This window comes from Erithacus rubecula, assembly GCF_903797595.1.
Source record: "Erithacus rubecula genome assembly, contig: scaffold_88_arrow_ctg1, whole genome shotgun sequence".
NCBI classification, from domain to species: Eukaryota; Metazoa; Chordata; class Aves; order Passeriformes; family Muscicapidae; genus Erithacus; species Erithacus rubecula.
In genome coordinates, this window is record NW_027635446.1 from 61,806 (window position 1) to 78,800 (window position 16,995).

The window sequence follows — 16,995 nt, forward strand, 5'->3', positions numbered from 1 at the left end:
GGGAGCCCCGGCGTGGGGAGAGGGGCGACAGCAGAGCTGGGGGACCCCCGGCAGCCTGGAGGGGAGGTGGAGCCGGGAGATGAGTGGGGTGCGGGCCCCCCGAGCCTGGAAGGGCTGGCAGGGAACGGGGGAAGCCCTGAGTGCCTGGAGTGGGGGGATGCTGGAGAGGGGGACCCTGGGACCTGAGTCAGGATCAGGGCAGGATGAGCCCTGGGACTCACACAACTCCCTCAGCGTGCCTGAGCAGGAGCCAGGAGAGGGGGAATCCCCAGGAGCCACGGGTCCCCATCAGCCCTGAGAACAGGAACCCCCATAACCACAAAGTGAACACAGTGTGAACAGGGATGTCCTGGGAGAGTGTTTATGGGCTCCTTCGTGATTTTTTGGAGGTTTTTATGGACACCAGACAGCCCGGGCATTTCTTGAGATGCACTCAGACAGCAGGACCTTCAAAGCTGTATCAATCACTTTGTTTTTCCCCCAAACCAAGATTTTCCATTCCCAAGTCTTATCCAGATGGCGGAAAAGGCTGTGAGGAACAGGAAGATGCCCCCGGACAGCCAGGCAGGTGAGGAGGAAGTCACTGCCCCTTTCCCCCTCTGTCCTGCCAGGGAGGTTTGGGGGCATCTCCTTCTCCTTCCCTCTGGCACAGAGGCAAATCCCATCCTTTCCTTGTCCTTCCCCCCCAGACCAGGAACTGAGGACGGAGACCAGGGAGGACAAATCCCCACAGCAGAACCTCATGGAAGAGGCCGTTTGCAGTGGTTCCACAGTGCAGGAATCCAACAGGGAGGAAAAGCCGCGGAGATCCCGCACAAGGAGGGGCTGCAAACGCAGATCATGGGGATCCGAGGAGGAAAGACCCTGCCTGGGCCGGGCAGGCAGCCAGAGATGTGGCCAGAGCTCTGAGCTGAGGGTCCATGAGCAGCTTCATGATGGCAAAAAGCCCCTTCAGTGTTTGGAATGTGGGAAGAGTTTCTGCACGAGCTCTGGCCTGGTCCGCCACCAAAGATCCACACTGGGGAACGGCCCTATGAGTGTGGGAAATGTGGGAAGGGATTCAGAAACACCTCAGATCTGATCAGGCACCAGACAGTGCACACTGGGGAACGGCCCTACGTGTGTGGGAAATGTGGGAAAGGATTCAGCTGCAGCTCCAGCCTGATCAGCCACCAGAGGACCCACACTGGGCAACAGCCCTACGAGTGTGAGGAATGTGGGAAGAGCTTCAATGTGAGGTCTGGTTTGACCCGCCACCAGAGGATCCACACTGGGGAACGGCCCTACAAATGTGGGGAATGTGGCATGAGTTTCAGGATGCGCAGCGACCTCACCCACCACCAGAGGATCCACAGTGGGGTACGACCGTATGTGTGTGTGGAATGTGGGAAGAGCTTCAGCCAGAACTCCAACCTGATTGTCCACCAGATGATCCACACTGGCGAACAACCCTATGTGTGTGGGGAATGTGGGAAGAGCTTCAGCCAGAACCACAAACTGATTGTCCACCAGATGATCCACACTGGGGAACGACCATATGCGTGTGGGGAATGTGGGAAGGGCTGCAGAACCACCACTGAGCTGATTCGTCACCAGAAAGTGCACACTGAGGCATGGCCCAACGAGTGTGGGTAATGTGGGAAGGGATTCAGAAACGCCTCTGAGCTGATCCGCCACCAGACGGTGCACACCGGGGAACGGCCCTACAAGTGTGGGGAATGTGGGAAGGGATTCAGCCAGAGCTCCAGCCTGATCCGCCACCAGAGGACCCACACTGGGAAACAGCCCTATGTGTGTGGGGAATGTGGGAAGGGATTCCACAAGAGCTATGGTTTAATCTGCCACCAGAGGATGCACACTGGACAGAAGCCCTATGAGTGTGGGGAATGTGGGAAGGGCTTCACCATGAGGTCCTGTTTGATCCGCCACCAGACAGTGCACACCGGGGAACGGCCCTACAAGCGTGGGGAATGTGGGAAGGAATTCAGCCAGAGCTCCAGCCTGATCCGCCACCAGAGGATCCACACTGGGGAACGACCCTACGAGTGTGGGGAATGTGGGAAAGGCTTCCGAGACACCTCTGAACTAATCCAACACCTGACAGTGCACTCCGGGGAACGGCCCTACGAGTGTGGGGAATGTGGGGAGAGCTTCAGCGTGAGGTCCAGTTTGATCCGCCACCAGAGGATCCACACTGGGGAACGGCCCTACAAGTGTGGGGAATGTGGGAAGGGCTGCCATGACACCTCTGAACTTAGGCAACACCTGACAGTGCACACCAGGGAACAGCCCTACAACTGTGGGAAATGTCGAAAGTGCTTCAGGCACAGATCCCACCTGAGTGTCCACCAGAGTATCCGCACCAGGGAGAAGCCCTATGAGTGTCCTGAGTGTGGCAAGAGGTTTCAGAGGAGATGCAGTCTGCTAAAGCATCAGCAGATTCATGTAGAGGAGAGGCCCTTCCGCTTCCTCTAGTGCAGGAAGGGCTTTAAGAAAGACTCCACCCTCGTCACCCACCAGTGGATCCACACCAGGGAGAGGCCCTAACAGTGTCCCCAGTGTGGGAAGAGCTTCTCCCAGAACTCTGCCATGACTCAGTACCAATGGGGGCACTGGCAAGGGAAGCTCTGTAAGTGCCTTGCGTGTGCGAAGAGGTTCCTGCACTGCTCCAGCTCCATCCCCTCTGTTGGACCCTGTTGGATGCTCCCCAGTGACCCTTGTTGGGCAGAGCCTTGGTGATCGATGGTCCTGGTGATCCATGTTGGGAACTCACCTGGCTGGTGGTCTCCACATCTTCCTGGCTCTCTGTGGGCACCTGGACTCAGAATGCCAAAAACCCATTGGGATGCAGACTGACATCAGGAATTCATTTGGGACAGCGGATTTTACTTTCCACCCTGTGAGAGTCCAAATAACCTCCAAAGAAATCCCATACACTGCTACAGAATTGGCCAAATTAAAGAAAGAATACTCACGTCCCCCCCAAGAATCTGAGACCGAGTATGTTTTTAGACTTTCACTCACTGGAGGGCATCAAATTAAATGAAGTGAACAAGAAGCCAGTGGATACTGGGGGCCTGGAGTTTTCTTAACAACTCGAAACTCTCGTGTTCCGTGGTCTCTGACACAGCGTGCAGCCTACTCGGCTGGGGGACTTAGTACCCTAAAAAGAGGTGATCCTGTAGCCATAACTGGCACCCCAGACCAACTCTTAGAAAACATTCCCAAAGCTGCCTGCTTGCAAATTATACATGAAATAAAATTCACTGCTGGCCATAAATTAACTATGCAATTATCTGTAAATGTAAAACAATACCCTTTTCTCTCTGGTGCCAAAGTAGAGATCAAACCGGTTATACAGGACTTGCAAAACTCCCCTGTATGGCCAATCCAAAACCCCAAGCCTGACACTGTAGCTGTGTACCAATACATAGATGATGTATTGATAGGAGGAGAAGAAAAAGAAGAAGTGAGGGATGTGCAACAGAAAATAATTTCACACCTAGAAAGCCTTGGTTTGAAGATTCCTTCAGGGAAAATTCAAAAAGCTTCTCAGGAAGTGAAGTTTTGGAAGACAGCCACTACTGGGACTCTCCCCCCTGATGGGGTGGCCCAGAAATCCTCAGTAACAGAAGGAACTGTAAAAAATAATAGAAACTGAGAACTTGAGCAACAGCGATGACAAACCTGCCTAAATAATTAAAGTAGCCTCTGCTTTCTCCCCCAAACAATCTTTGTTCACTAATTCTTCATTCACTGATGCTTCTGCAGAACAAATTATTGCTGTGGGATTGGGTGGGTCTAGAGTTGGGGTGCTGATGGTTATTTGGGGTATTTTCCAGCTTGAAGTTCAGAGTGCCTCCTTTGCTTGTAACTACACTGACTCTCATTTTGTGTTTAAAGGAGGTACAGAGTGGCTTCCTTCTTGGCAGCAAAATGATTAGGAAGTTAACAGAATTTCTGTCTGCATAGTTCCATCATTTTAACCTCCTGCCTTTTTGTGGCAGATTCTGTTGTGTTTACTTTTCACAGAATAATACCATGGAACGTGAAGATTAATTGCTGAATCCCTCATCAAACCTGTATACAGTTACAGCACAGGACTTTACAGCTGTGTTTTATTTTGTGAAGATTCAAAATCAAAATTGAACTGTTGTGCAATTTTTCCAAAAAAATTATGCGTGGGAAAAACAATACAAAATATAAAGGAGAACTTGATGTCAATGTTGTAACACCTACTACCCAACCACCGGTTATACTGAGCCTGAAAATTTTTGAAATTGGACCTTGGGTAATTCGAAAAGTGGACAACAGCAAATATTGTTTAATTCGGTATGGTCTTTTAAACAAGTCAAATTGCCAATGCAAAACAATGTTTCAGTAATTCAGCCAGCTTGTTCACCTTTTCTTGGGGTGGACAAACGACCTGGTTGCAAAACCAGGAGGATCCTTTCAAGAAACAAACAAGAGACATAACCGGTGTTGTGGGAACAGGATGGGGAATTTTAAATAGCATTGATTCAGAGGTATTAATGAACAAATTGGTTGCCACCACAGAGACCTGACCAAATTGAAACAACCTCTGCAGTCCTCTTTAACAGCCCTGGGGATGCAACAGTGGTTTGTGTGGGTGCGGAGCCACTTGTGGAGGAATGCTGAGGGGATCAGCCAGACAATCAATGTGATTGATAAAGCATAATCCTGCTTTATTGAGAACATCAGACAGTTTTATAGCCCAAAATAGCATAAATCAGCATTTTTCATATTAGTACAATCTTATTGGTTTTTACTATGTATGCCTTCTCTTATTATTGGGTATTACAAGTGTGAGATAATCACGCTTACTGAATTTCTAGCCAAAAATTATATGTGCTACCTCGCTGCTAGTCTTGGCTGCTATTTCCCTTATTCTTATACTTATTGCTATATAGTATCTGTCCCAGGGTTATACCTCGCTTGCTAAGTGCTTCCCTGGAAGTTAAGGCCTTGACTGAACAATGCACATATGTATTACTTATCGACTAACTCTGCAAATTATGCTAGATACATTGCTTTTGCAAAAGTGTCTAAAAAGCAAACACTGCTGCTCAGCAAAATCTGCTTAAGAGCAAGGCCTAGCTACTACTTAGCAGGAGCTGCTCTCCTGCAACAAGGCCTCAGCCGAGCCATATCCACAGTTGTGTCCATGGCTTTCTAACCAATTCTCAACACTGGTTATTATCAAACATTTTACCAAATTGGGAAAAGGCAAATGTAAATGATCACAAATTGAGAATTGATGCTCTTGGTACTGCTCAAACCAACATCTCCTTAGCCCTCAGCTGTATCCAGGCACAGCTTTGGATGCAAACAGTTGTTACCTCAATTATAAGGGAAGGGGAAGAAGCCATCTTCCCTACTGAAATCCGGACAATAATTTGGGACACTGCTAATGATTTTGAAAGGAAGTTTCAGTCCTGGTGGAATCTGGTAAACTTTACCTACAACCCCAGCACAAACACAGCCACAGCCTTTGTGTCAACAATACACAACGCTTCAGTGCATTTGATATACCCCATCATTGAATTAGGATTGAATCACAATGGAACTATTCTCTATCCTTTTGAGCGTAGAGAATGGGCCCGTCAAATTGGCAAGAAATGGCAAACTGTTAATTTGGAATCTTGCGTTGTTCAGGAGCAACAGGGTTTCATTTGTGAAAGCAATGCCATTGTGGCCCAAGACATCTGTTTAGACACAGAGCAAAATATCTGTCATTTTGAAATACACCTTGATGAGACTCCTACAACAGTGCTGGTGTACACAGGAAATGGATGTGTGTGTATAAGAACTGCTTGCGACTCAGTGTTTGTAGAAAATGTAACAGTGGATCTAAAAAAATCATTTAAATTTTTGTGTTTGTAATTTTACCACGATCATGGGCTGTGACTTTTCCTATACTGCTCCAGTTATGTCTTATCACCTTTTGCAATCCAATTTTACACTGATTCATCAGTTAGTGCCTGCTCCCATCGGGATGAACCTCACTTTGATTAAACAATTGTTGCTTGACCAGGACTTAATTGGGATCTTGGGAAAAATCAAGAAAAATGGGCAGAAGACCCTGGTGACAGTTCATCACGATGTGAGAGAAATACATCGGGTTTTAGAAAGGGTAAAAGGGGATGCTGAACTCAGGTGGTGGGATACTCTTTTTGGGTGGTCACCTACTGCTACCGGCATCCTAAAGAAATTGTGTCATCCCATTGTTGTGCTTTTGATTTTGGTTTGGATCGGTTTTGTTTTGTCAGTCATTCTATACATCCTGAATTGGAGAATGGTCAAACAGTTGACACAATTGGCATCAACAGTGGAAGCACATAATTTGATCACTACTCCATCTGCTGAAGATACCCCTAAAGTTATTGACACCAGACAAATTACACGAGCAGTAAAAGTCAGGCCTTTAACAGCAAACTGATTGGAATTGTTTGTTGCTTGTTATGATTGGTATGATTAGTTTTAGTAATGTTAAGCTTTTGATTGAAAATGATTTTGGAAAATAATTGTTTTAATCATAAAAACATAATATAATGGATACTGATTTGTTTTAATTTTAATTTTTTTTATTTTAATTGTTTGAATGTTATTTCATTGATTTGTTTTAATTCTAGTTGTTAGAGTTTTAATTCTAATTGTTAGAATTGTAATTGTTTGGAAGTTATTTCATTGATTTTGTTTTAATTCTAATTGTTTGAATTTTAATTGTTTGAATTTTAATTGTTTGGAAGTTATTTCATTGATTTGTTTTAATTTTGTTTAAATTTTAATTGTTTGAATGTTATTTCATTGATTTGTTTTAATTCTAATTGTTTGAATTTTAATTTTTGAATGTTATTTCATTTATTAATTTTGATTGTTTGAAAGTTATTTTAGCTAATAGTATTGTGATTTGTTTGAAAAATTATTTTAATCAATTTTGTTGCGATTATTTTGCTTTATTATTTTTCTGTTTATTTTCTTTCCTTTTCCTTTTCCTTTTCCCTTTTCCTTCTTATCCCTGGTTTTTAGTTTTCCCTGTTCTTGGGATGTGCTACCAATGACGGGTCCTGAAGATGCTACAATGTCACAACATGCTGATGGAGTTTCTCAACGACGCTCGTTGGTCACGGGGTGATGTGAGAGTCCGTGTGAGCCTCTCGTCTGTTTCTGCCCAACGACCCTCGCCTGAGCCCTGCGCTGGCCAGGGATGGGAGGAACGCCAAGTGACTGTGAAAAGCAGGTGATGCCTACCAGGACTGGTTTCTCATGACAACTAGTCACGGGGCGCTGACTCAACAAAGCTCCCACAGATGGAAGAACAATGGACTGGTCAGTATGGGCTGCCCTGCGTGTGTTCATAACAACAAAGATGGTTTGGTGTGCCTTGAAGCGTCCTGTTTCCACCTGTTCCTCAGCGTAACGATCTCCACATACAATAGTCCATAAATCTTCCACCTTTTGGCCAGAAGCCACTCGCTTTGGGAAAGGACTATAAAAGTGACTTTCTCAGAGGAAACCCCCGAGATCTCCCCAGATGGCAACAGACATCTATTGGCTGGCTCCACAAGGATTCGTCTGCCTGTCTTGGTAGCTATAATCCCAACCCCCTTTTCTCTCTCTCTCTCTCTGTCCCACTATCGCATTTTGGTTGGCACTAAATAAAGTGCATTTCTGTAGAAGTAAACTGGTTTTGTCCCCTGCTGTGTCTTTTGCACTCTGAGATCCATAAAAGAACCCGTCACGACTCCCGATCGGGTTGGGCAGATCGTGACACCATGACATAAAATACTTAATGGCATTGCTGCTATCCCCTACTGAGCTTTTGCTATGGGAGTTGGGGTGGAAGAGACAGTTAAATAAATTGCTTTCTGGAGCATGGGCTGGCATTACACTTGCCCAATTGGCAGGGGAGGGAACTGACCCAGACCAGCAGGCCTGAGATTTGCAAAGACCAGTGTTAAATGACATGATGGAAGTGGCTAAAAAGGCCTTTTTACAAGTACCTGAGGCCAGTAAGCTGCAATTGAACTTTTCTGTTATAAGGCAAGACCCTACAGAGCCTTATATGACTTTTCTGGATAGGGTTAAACTCACTCTTGATAAACAAGTGGCTGAGGACCAGGTTTGGGAAGCTGAAACAGCTAGCAGTGGTCAATGCTAACCCCAAATGTATGAAGGGCTTACAGGCTTTGCCCTCTGACCCTGAGCCCACCATCTCCCAGATGGTGGGGGCTTGTAATAAGCTGGATACTCTGGAGCATGTTGCCTCCTTCCAAGGAAACGTATTAGCCAATGCCTTGATTAAATCTCAAAAGAGACCTCGAAGACAGCAGAACCAAAAGCCATGACAATGCTTTAACTGTGGCCAAAATGAACACTGGAAAGGAATTATTGCAAACCCAAAAAGGGAACTCTCAAAAACTTGGTGACTGGAATAAACCAGGCCAGATACAAACTCTTGTCATCAAGTCCAGGTACATTGCTGCAGCCAGTGAGGAAACTCCAAGCAGAGCACAGGACAGTGGCACGTGGAGACACAAGAACCCCCATGGCTGAACACTGGCAAAACAGACATTGGAACCCACCAAACCTCTTTTTGCAACACCTCCTCAGGGGCCTGCCTGCCTCAGTACCGTGCAGCTCCTGACTGGAGCTGTCACCTGCCCGGTCAGTAATGATAACTGATTTTATCCATCAGGTTATCTCTACAGGCCAGCTAGAACCAGAACTGCAGCCAAGAGACTTTCTCAATATTGGACTAGACGGATGTAACATTGAAGGTTTTTGTGTTGCCCACTGTTTTAGCAGTTACCTCTAATCAAGAAATCAGAGTGTTAACTAGGTGCCCTAATCCTCCTTGTTTATTTCCAAGAGAATAGCTTTCACTCAGGCTCTCTTGTTGCCTATGGTTCATGACGACACTGACCACGTTGCATGGGCCCAGCAGATTGGCCTGGGAAAAATCAAAATCACCTGCAATGTCATTTGCATGGGGAAAACCCTCATCTGTATGGGTCTTTTTGACATGGGAGTAGACATGACCATTATCTCACACAACTCTCCAGAGTGGACTCTTGTTCCTTCACTCAACACACTTGTGGGAATTGGGGGGCACAGCAACACAATCAGGAGTTTGCATCCTGTTTCCTTTAAAAGACTGTGGGGCCGTGTGGCCACCACCAAGCCATTTATTATTAAAAAGTGCATGTTTGGGGTAGGGATCTCCTAACCCACTGGGGACTGAGACTCAAGAGAAATTTTTAGCAAGGACCACTGATGAGCACGGTGCTGTGAAGCTCACTTGGACCTCAGGCAAACCCATCTGGATTGATCAGTGGCCCCTTCCCATTGAAAAGCTGTCCACAGTAAAGTCTCTGGTTTGTAAACACCTGCAAAAAGGGCATATTGTCCCTACAAATAGCCCCTGGAACATCCCCACATAGTGAGAAGTGGACGCTGCTTCAAGACCTGAGAAGAATAAATGAAATCATTGAGGAGATGGACTGTTGCAGACAGGATTGCCCCTCTCCTTACACAATCCCCAGGGACTGGTTGTTAATGATTATTGATCTGAAGGATTGCTTTTTCAGGATCCCTTTACATCCAGAGTTTGCGTAAAGATTCTCCTTTTCCATTCCTTCCATCCACCAACAGTCACTGCTGAAAAGGCACCATAGGACCGTCCTGCCACAAGGGATGTGGAACTCCCCAGCAATGTGCCAATGGTACATGGCAAGGATCCTTTCACCCAAGAGAAATTCCCCCAAGTAATGATACTGCAATACATGGATGGCCCCTGGCAGCTACAGCAAGCCCGGATAAAATGTTCCAAATAGAACAGATCTTCCTGGCTGCCTTAGGCAGACATCAGCTACAAAGTGATTAAATTAAGCAAGGCCTAGGCTTACTTAGGCTATCAACTCTTTTGTGATTTCATTTTGATTGCAGCACTTCCTTAGCCAGAGAGAAAGAGATTTGGGAATGCTGCACAGGAATTCCACAGGCAACTTTATTTCTACGAAGGGACTCAGCAGCAAATCCAAGTATGCAGAATATCAAAGGGGTTTTATAGGGTTGGGGTGGCTTTAAAGTGGACCAATAAAATTAGAGATTGAAAAACTATCCAACTACTTTAAAGTTTTAGGTGAGAGCGACCAATTACTTAGAAGGAAAAAAGACCAGTTAGAACACTAAAAGATAACACGGGGGGTCTACAGGGGGTGAACATTTCTCTAGCATGAGTCATCCTAAGGAAGGATTTCTTATCTAAGGGGTAGGTTTCCAAGGGGGCCCTGAAGGGGTGTCTGAATCATCCACAATGGATGACATCCTGATTGCCTCAGATAATGAGACCACCATGGAACTTATCACCACCAACATTTTAGAGGAGATCATAAGTCTGGTCTACAAGTAGCCAAAGATGAAGTGCAGTGATCCTCCCCTTGCAGGTACCCAGGGTACAGGCTCACTGTCACACCACAGATCAGCCACCTGCAGGAGGAACTCACCACCTTACACCCTCTGCAGAAACTCAATTAACGGGGTTAGGACCCTCCTTGGAATCACAAACCAGGATTTGGCTCCTTTATTTGATTTATTAAGGGGGGACACGGACCTGAACTCTCCCAGAGACTTCACACCAGATGCCAGAACCGGGTTGGATGAAGTGGCTACAGCACTGCACACTCACCAAGCCCACTGATACCACCCAGAGTCACATTTTTGATTTGCTATTTTGGGAGAACGGCCACATTTTTATGGTTCAATTTTTCAACGGAAAAAGGATTTGTCTGTCCTTTTGTTAATTTTAGAATGGATCTTCCTATCTTATCAGATGCCCAAAACAATCACTACTTGTCCTGAAATCCTTTCTCAGCTGATTATGAAATCCCAATCCCAAGTTTTAACTCTTTCTAGAAATTTTTTCTCTGTTATGTTTATACTCATTACTTCCCTGTATTTAGAATTCTTAATTCAGCAACCTGAGGTTTTTCAAATTGCTTTAGCAGCTTTTACAGGACAAATGTCAGTTCATTTTCCAAAGCATAAATTAATACACCTTCCTTTGAATTTTACCCAAAAACCCCTAGAAAGCCACACCCCTTTTAATGCTCTTTTATTACAGATGGATCCAGCAAATTGCATAAATCAGTTATCACCTGGAAAAACCCTAACAGTGATAACTGGGAATCAGACATTGAACTTGTAGAAGGATCAACATAGATTGTAGAACTTGCAGTGGTTGTCCCTGTTTTCTCAAAGCTTTTAATTCCTTTCAATTTAGTTACAGATTCCTTTTATGATACGGCATTGTGGAATGAGCAGAAGGTCCCCTCCTCAAATTTATCACTAATGAAAACCTATATATGTATTATATACAATATATATGTATAAAATATATAATTTGCTCAAAATTTTCTTTTTTAAGAAAACAGCCTTATTTTGTCACCCATGTTGGTTCACGTACCAACCTACCTGGAAGTGAATTCAGGGCTGAAGGTAATGCCCATGCTGATCACCTCACCACGCCCATTCAAACCACCCTTCCAAATTTTTTTTAACAAGCCCCTATTAGTCTCTCTTTCTTTCACCAAAATGCCCCATCCCTCATAAGATCTTTTAATCTAGCTAAAGATCAGGCCCACATGATGATCAGCTCCTGTCCTGATTGCCAGCAACAATCCATTCTCTTGGGGGGAGATGGTGTAAACCCCAGGGGACTCAATAGGTGATGGTGATCAGGAAATTACCATGAGATGACCATAAGATGATCAGGACAATGAGATGACCACATCAGGGCCACCTCAAGCCCATGGCTGTGCCATGGCCAACCCATGGTCATCTCTTGGTCCAAACCATCTCATGGGTCTGTGGTTGTGTCATGGTCATCCCATGGTCATCTCAGGGTTGTGTCACTCATGGCCACTCTCATCTCATGGCCATGGTCATGAGCAGAAACCTCTCTGAGATCCAAAACTCAGATTTTGGGACACTCAAGGACCATTGGGGACAATGAGGCCTGGCCTGATCCCTCCCCCCATCCCACTGCCCCTCCAGGAGCCCAACACAGCCAAACCCTTCTGGGGACACCTTGGACATGGGACACAGAGCGGGAAATGAATCCTGGGGGATGGAGCCAAGCGTTACTGGCAAGTCCCCATGTCAGTCCTGGTGTCCCCATGTCAGTCCTGGTGTCCCCATCCCAATCCTGGTGTCCTCATCCTGTTCTTGGCATCCCTATTCTCATTCCTGGCTCCCAGAGAGGAACTGACAGACACTGGAGGAGGGAACCTGGATTTATTGCCTCAAGCAGGATTTATTGCCCCAAGCAGGATTTATTGCCCAAAGCAGGATAATTTCACACCAGAACTAAAGCATTGGGAATGTTTGTGGTTCTTGGCTTTGAAGAAGCCAAAATGGGAAATTGATCCATTAGCAGAAGCTGTGGGTGGGTAAAAACATTTGGAGGAGCTCTGCTGGAAAGCCTCAGTTTCCTGGGAAGAGGGAAGGGGTTGGATCCAGCTCTGTGGATTGCTCAGGCAGTGATTTCTGCTGGGATGAGAGAGGGTCACAGTGTCACCCTGTCCCTGTCCCCATCCCACAGGATGGGCCTGGCTGGAGCCCATGGAGAGCAGGAGCTGCTCCAGATCCAACCGGATCCTGCCCACTCCTGCTCCATCCATCCCACCCAATCCCGCTCTGGAATCCCAACTTAATCCTGCCTCATCCATCCCACACCACTCCTGCCCTGTCCACTCATCCATCCATCCATCCATCCATCCATCCATCCATCCATCCATCCATCCATCCATCCATCCATCCATCCATCATCCCAACTGATCCTGCTCCAGAATCCAGCCCTGATCCCACTCCAGAATTCCATCTGATTCTGCTCTGGACCCCTCCTCTGGTCCGGAATCCCTCCCTGATCCCGGTCTGTCCATCCTGTCCCAACCCCCCTCTGGAATCCCACCCTGACCCCACTCCGTACCTGCGGTCAAGCCGTTGCTCCCACATCATTTCCTGCAGAAAGAGAAGATCCATGAGGTTCCAGCACGGATCACACACTGGGATTAACCCCAGGATCCATCTTGGGATCCACATGGAGGGGATCCAGAGCTGGATCCGCCACTGGTACTCACTGGGTGCCTTGTTATATTCCTTCCCGTCCTTCCTCCCTGTGGAAAAACAGTGGGATCAGCGTCAGTGGCACAGGATTCCCAGAACGGTGCTGGGTGGATCTGTGCCCCTTCCTGACCCCCATCCCGTGTGTTACCGGATTGGCGCTTCCAGACAATGAATCCAACGAGGACAATGAGGATGATGATGGCAACAACGGACACAGCGACCACCACGGTGAGATTCCCACCAGATGTCGGGTCTGGGAATTGTGGGATGGTGAGGAGGGGGAGGGGAATCCCCATCTGGGAATTCCAACTCCCCAGTTCCCACATTCCACATTCCCAGCCTCACCCCAAGCGAAGATCCCGGGCTCCGACATTCCGGGATGCTCCACCCGGCACCGGTACTGCTCCCGCTCCTCCGGCCGCGCCTCGATCCTGGCCCAGGTGTGGAAGGTGCCGTCGCTGTTGGGAACGACCCCGCCCCACTCCGTCTCCTGATCCCGGATTTCATCCCCCTTCATCCAGTTGACTTCGATGGCCTTGGGGTAGAATCCGTACGCGTGGCAGGACAAGATCAGCGTCCCGTGTTCCTCTTTTCCAGACACATGGACATCAGGGGCTCTGGAATGGGATAACAGTGAGAGACGTCCATGGAATTCCATGGGAATGGGATGGGGGTGAGATCTGCACATGGAATTCCCACTGCAATAGGATGGGGGTGAGATCTGCCCATGGAATTTCCACTGGAATGGGATAGGGATTCGATGTGCCCAAGGAATTCCATGGGAATGGAACAGGGGTGAGATCTGCCCATGGAATTCCCACAGGAAATATAGGGTTCCCAAGTTCTCCATTCCCAAAACTCACATTCCCACAGGAATTCTGCTCTCACCTTTGTGGTCCAGCTCCTTCTGCTCATATCCGACATATCTCTGGAGCCACTCTGGGCAGATGTGCCCCAGGTAATTCATCACCCTCTCAGCCTCATTCGTTTCACCTTCCCAGTGCCTCCTGGTGACCTCAGCAGCGCCGTCAGCCGCCACGAATCTCCTGGATTCCAGGTCAAAGGAGATGAAATCCTGCCCGTCGTAGCCATCCCGGCAGGATCCACGGATGCTCCCGTCGGACAGGAGGTCACAGCCAGAAAATCGCAAACATGTGTGAAAGCCTGGGGGAATTGTACCCACAGAGACTCATGGAATTGTGTCCCAGCCCCACACAGCCCCATCCCAGCCCTATGGAGCACCAGGGTCTGATGAAGACCCAGAGAGCCTCATCCCAGCCCCACAGATCCCCATCCCAGACCCATGGATCTCATCCCAACCCATGCAGCACAAGATATCCCATACCAGCCTAATGGATCACCATCTCAGCCTCTTGGCACTCTGTGAATCCACATCCAAGCCCGATGAATCCCATTCAAGCACTATAGATCCCCACTCCAGCCCCACAGATCTCAGTTCATCTCCATGGATCCCATCCCAGCCCCACAGATCCCATCCCAACCCATCCATCCACATCCCAGCCCCACAGATCTCCCCACTCGCCCCTGCTCTGGTTGTACCGGTCCTGCAGTGTCTCCAGGTCCCTGGCATCCATGTGCTGGTTCCCCACGTTGATCTGGGTCTCTCTATCCCAATATCCCGGCTCTGCTCCGTCCTTCATCCACTGTGTCAGCGGCTCCATCCGGCCCCGCTCGCTGTCGTAGCGTGTGAAGGGGATCCCATCCAGGTACCCAATGGCCATGAACTGGGGGATCCCCAGGCTGGGCTCTGACACTGCCATGCGCAGGTAGCGCAGGGAGTGGAGAACTGGGGGGACACAGAGATTTGGGGGGGTTGAGGGGTCATGGATCACTGAAAGGGGAACTGGGAGAGCTGGGAAGGGGGTGCATGGGACCCCAGTGGCCAGGAATGGTGGCTCAGGGAACTCCCAGTGTCAAGGAAAAGAGGAGACAAGGACCGGTAGAAGTGAGATAAGGGATCAAGCGAATCCCCAGTGGCAAGGAAAGAGGGGTCACAAGGTGGGGAGACCTGGGATGGCTGGAATGGGGCGTTTGGGGGTCCTTGATGCAGAGGGAAAGGGAGGCTGGAGGCTGAGAAAAGCAGGAATGGAGGTCCAGAGGGTCTCAGAGTCAAGGAAAATGTGGGTCTGGAGCTGGGGAAGGCGGGATGGATGGGAAAGGGGGTGCAGGGGGGGATTGGTACTGGATAAGGGAGTGCAGGGAGGTGCCTTCCTTTCCAGTGGGACTGGGAATTCAAGAGGGTCCCAGAATCAAGAATCCCCCTTGGGAGCGTCCACGATACCCCAGGAACCCTCCCAGACCCCCTGGGACCCCCCGCAGGACGAGCAGGGGGTGGAGATCTGGGGGGATGCAGAGACTGGGGGGGCAGGAAGCGGAATGAGGAGAGCCGGGAAGGGTCCAAGGTTTAAGGGAGGGACTGCGAGAGGCGGGATGGGGGATCCAGGGGGTCCCTGTGCCCAGGAAAGGGGCTCCAGGGGTCTCCGGTGTTGAGGGAAAGGGGGGGCTGGGACTGGGAGAGGCGAACGGATCCCGGAGGCGCAGCCTGGGAGACGGGAAAGAGACCGAGGGAGTGCGGTGGGGGATGGGACGGGGGAAAGGGGGAATTCCAGGCAGTTCATCTGGATCCCATTGGATCCCCGCTGAGACCCCCCCTGAGATACCTGAGACCCTCTGGGACCCCGTTTTGGGAAGCGCCGGGAGTGGAAAACGGGGCGGACACGGAAAGTTGGGAGATTCGGGGGGTCCAAAGGTCAAGGAAAAGGGCGGGACTCGGGTCTGGGAAAAGCGGGATGCCCGAAAAGGAGGTGCAGGGGGGTCCCAGGCCTGGAAATGGAGATTCGGGGGTGTCCCAGTGGCCGGGAATGGGGGTTCAGGGGGGTCCCGGTCCCAGATAAGGGGGTTCAGGGGGTTCTCCGTGCCAGAAAAAGGGGTACAAGGGGACCCGTACTGGGGAAGGGGACCGAGGGGGGTCACAGGACGCAAAATGCAGATTTCGGGGGTTCCCCTGCCCGGGAATGGAGGGGTAGGGGGTTCCCGGTGGGCAGAAAGAGAAGTTCAGGGGGGTCCCGGTGTCCAGGAATGGGGGTTCAGGGGGGTCTCCGTGCCCATTAATGGGGGCTCAGGAGAGTCTTTCTGCTGAAAAAGGTGATGGAGAGGTAACAGGACCCAAAATGTAGGTTCAGGGGTTTCTCCGTGCCCGGGAATCAAAGGTTAGAGGATTCCCAGTGCCCGGAAATGGAAGTTCAGGGGGGTCCCGGTTTCGGGGGTCCCACTCACCTTTCGTCGCGCCCCCCGGGTCCCCCAGGAGCCCCAAGAGCAGCCCCAGCCCCAGCGCTGGAGCCATCGCGCTGCTCCGCTGCGATCCCGCTCCCAGAACTGGTCCCGCCCCCAGCGCTGGCCCCGCCCCCAGAGCCGCCTCCGGCCCCGCCATTGGCGCCGCTATTTCCTGCTCGCCAATGGAAACTCAAAGTGTCAGTGACGTCACGGGTAGCTGGGTAGATCCCGGTCTCTCGGGTTGGGACGCGGAAGCGAAAGCGACCGAGGCAGCGCGGGGGGGAGGGGACGGGTGAATTCCAGAGAATTCCTCTGGATCCCTCTGGATCCCCGCTGCGACCCCCTTGGAGCCCTCTGAGAAACACCTGGGACCCCCTGGGACCGCCCTGAAGAAAGCGCCGGGACTGGAGAACTGGGGGGACACGGAAATTTGGGAGACCTGGGGGTGCAAAGTGAAGGAAAAGGGCGAGTCTGGGGGCTGGGAAGGGCGGGATGGCCGAGAAGGGGGTGCAGGGGGTCCCCATGCCGAATTAGGGGGTGCGGGGGGAGTCC

General features: G+C 49.6%; 2 protein-coding genes across 2 annotated transcripts; one reads left to right on the forward strand and one right to left on the reverse strand.

The window, feature by feature from the left end:
• Window positions 1–1,317: 1,317 nt before the first annotated feature.
• On the forward strand, window positions 1,318–10,435 carry LOC306816761 (uncharacterized protein; the record flags this gene model as incomplete). The annotated part of the gene is made up of 4 exons (XM_079333190.1): window positions 1,318–1,428; window positions 1,765–1,773; window positions 1,984–2,353; window positions 10,365–10,435. The coding sequence occupies 4 exons, from the start codon at window positions 1,318–1,320 to the stop codon at window positions 10,433–10,435; spliced, it is 561 nt and encodes a 186-aa protein (XP_079189316.1).
• Window positions 10,436–13,094: 2,659 nt separating this feature from the next.
• Window positions 13,095–16,537, reverse strand: LOC306816804 (class I histocompatibility antigen, F10 alpha chain-like; the record flags this gene model as incomplete). Its single annotated transcript, XM_079333264.1, has 5 exons — window positions 16,447–16,537; window positions 14,693–14,956; window positions 14,013–14,313; window positions 13,495–13,766; window positions 13,095–13,402 (listed from the first exon to the last, which is right to left on the reverse strand). Exons 1-5 carry the CDS (start codon window positions 16,511–16,513, stop codon window positions 13,095–13,097), a joined length of 1,212 nt encoding a protein of 403 aa, XP_079189390.1. The 5' UTR covers window positions 16,514–16,537.
• Between the last annotated feature and the right edge of the window lie 458 nt (window positions 16,538–16,995).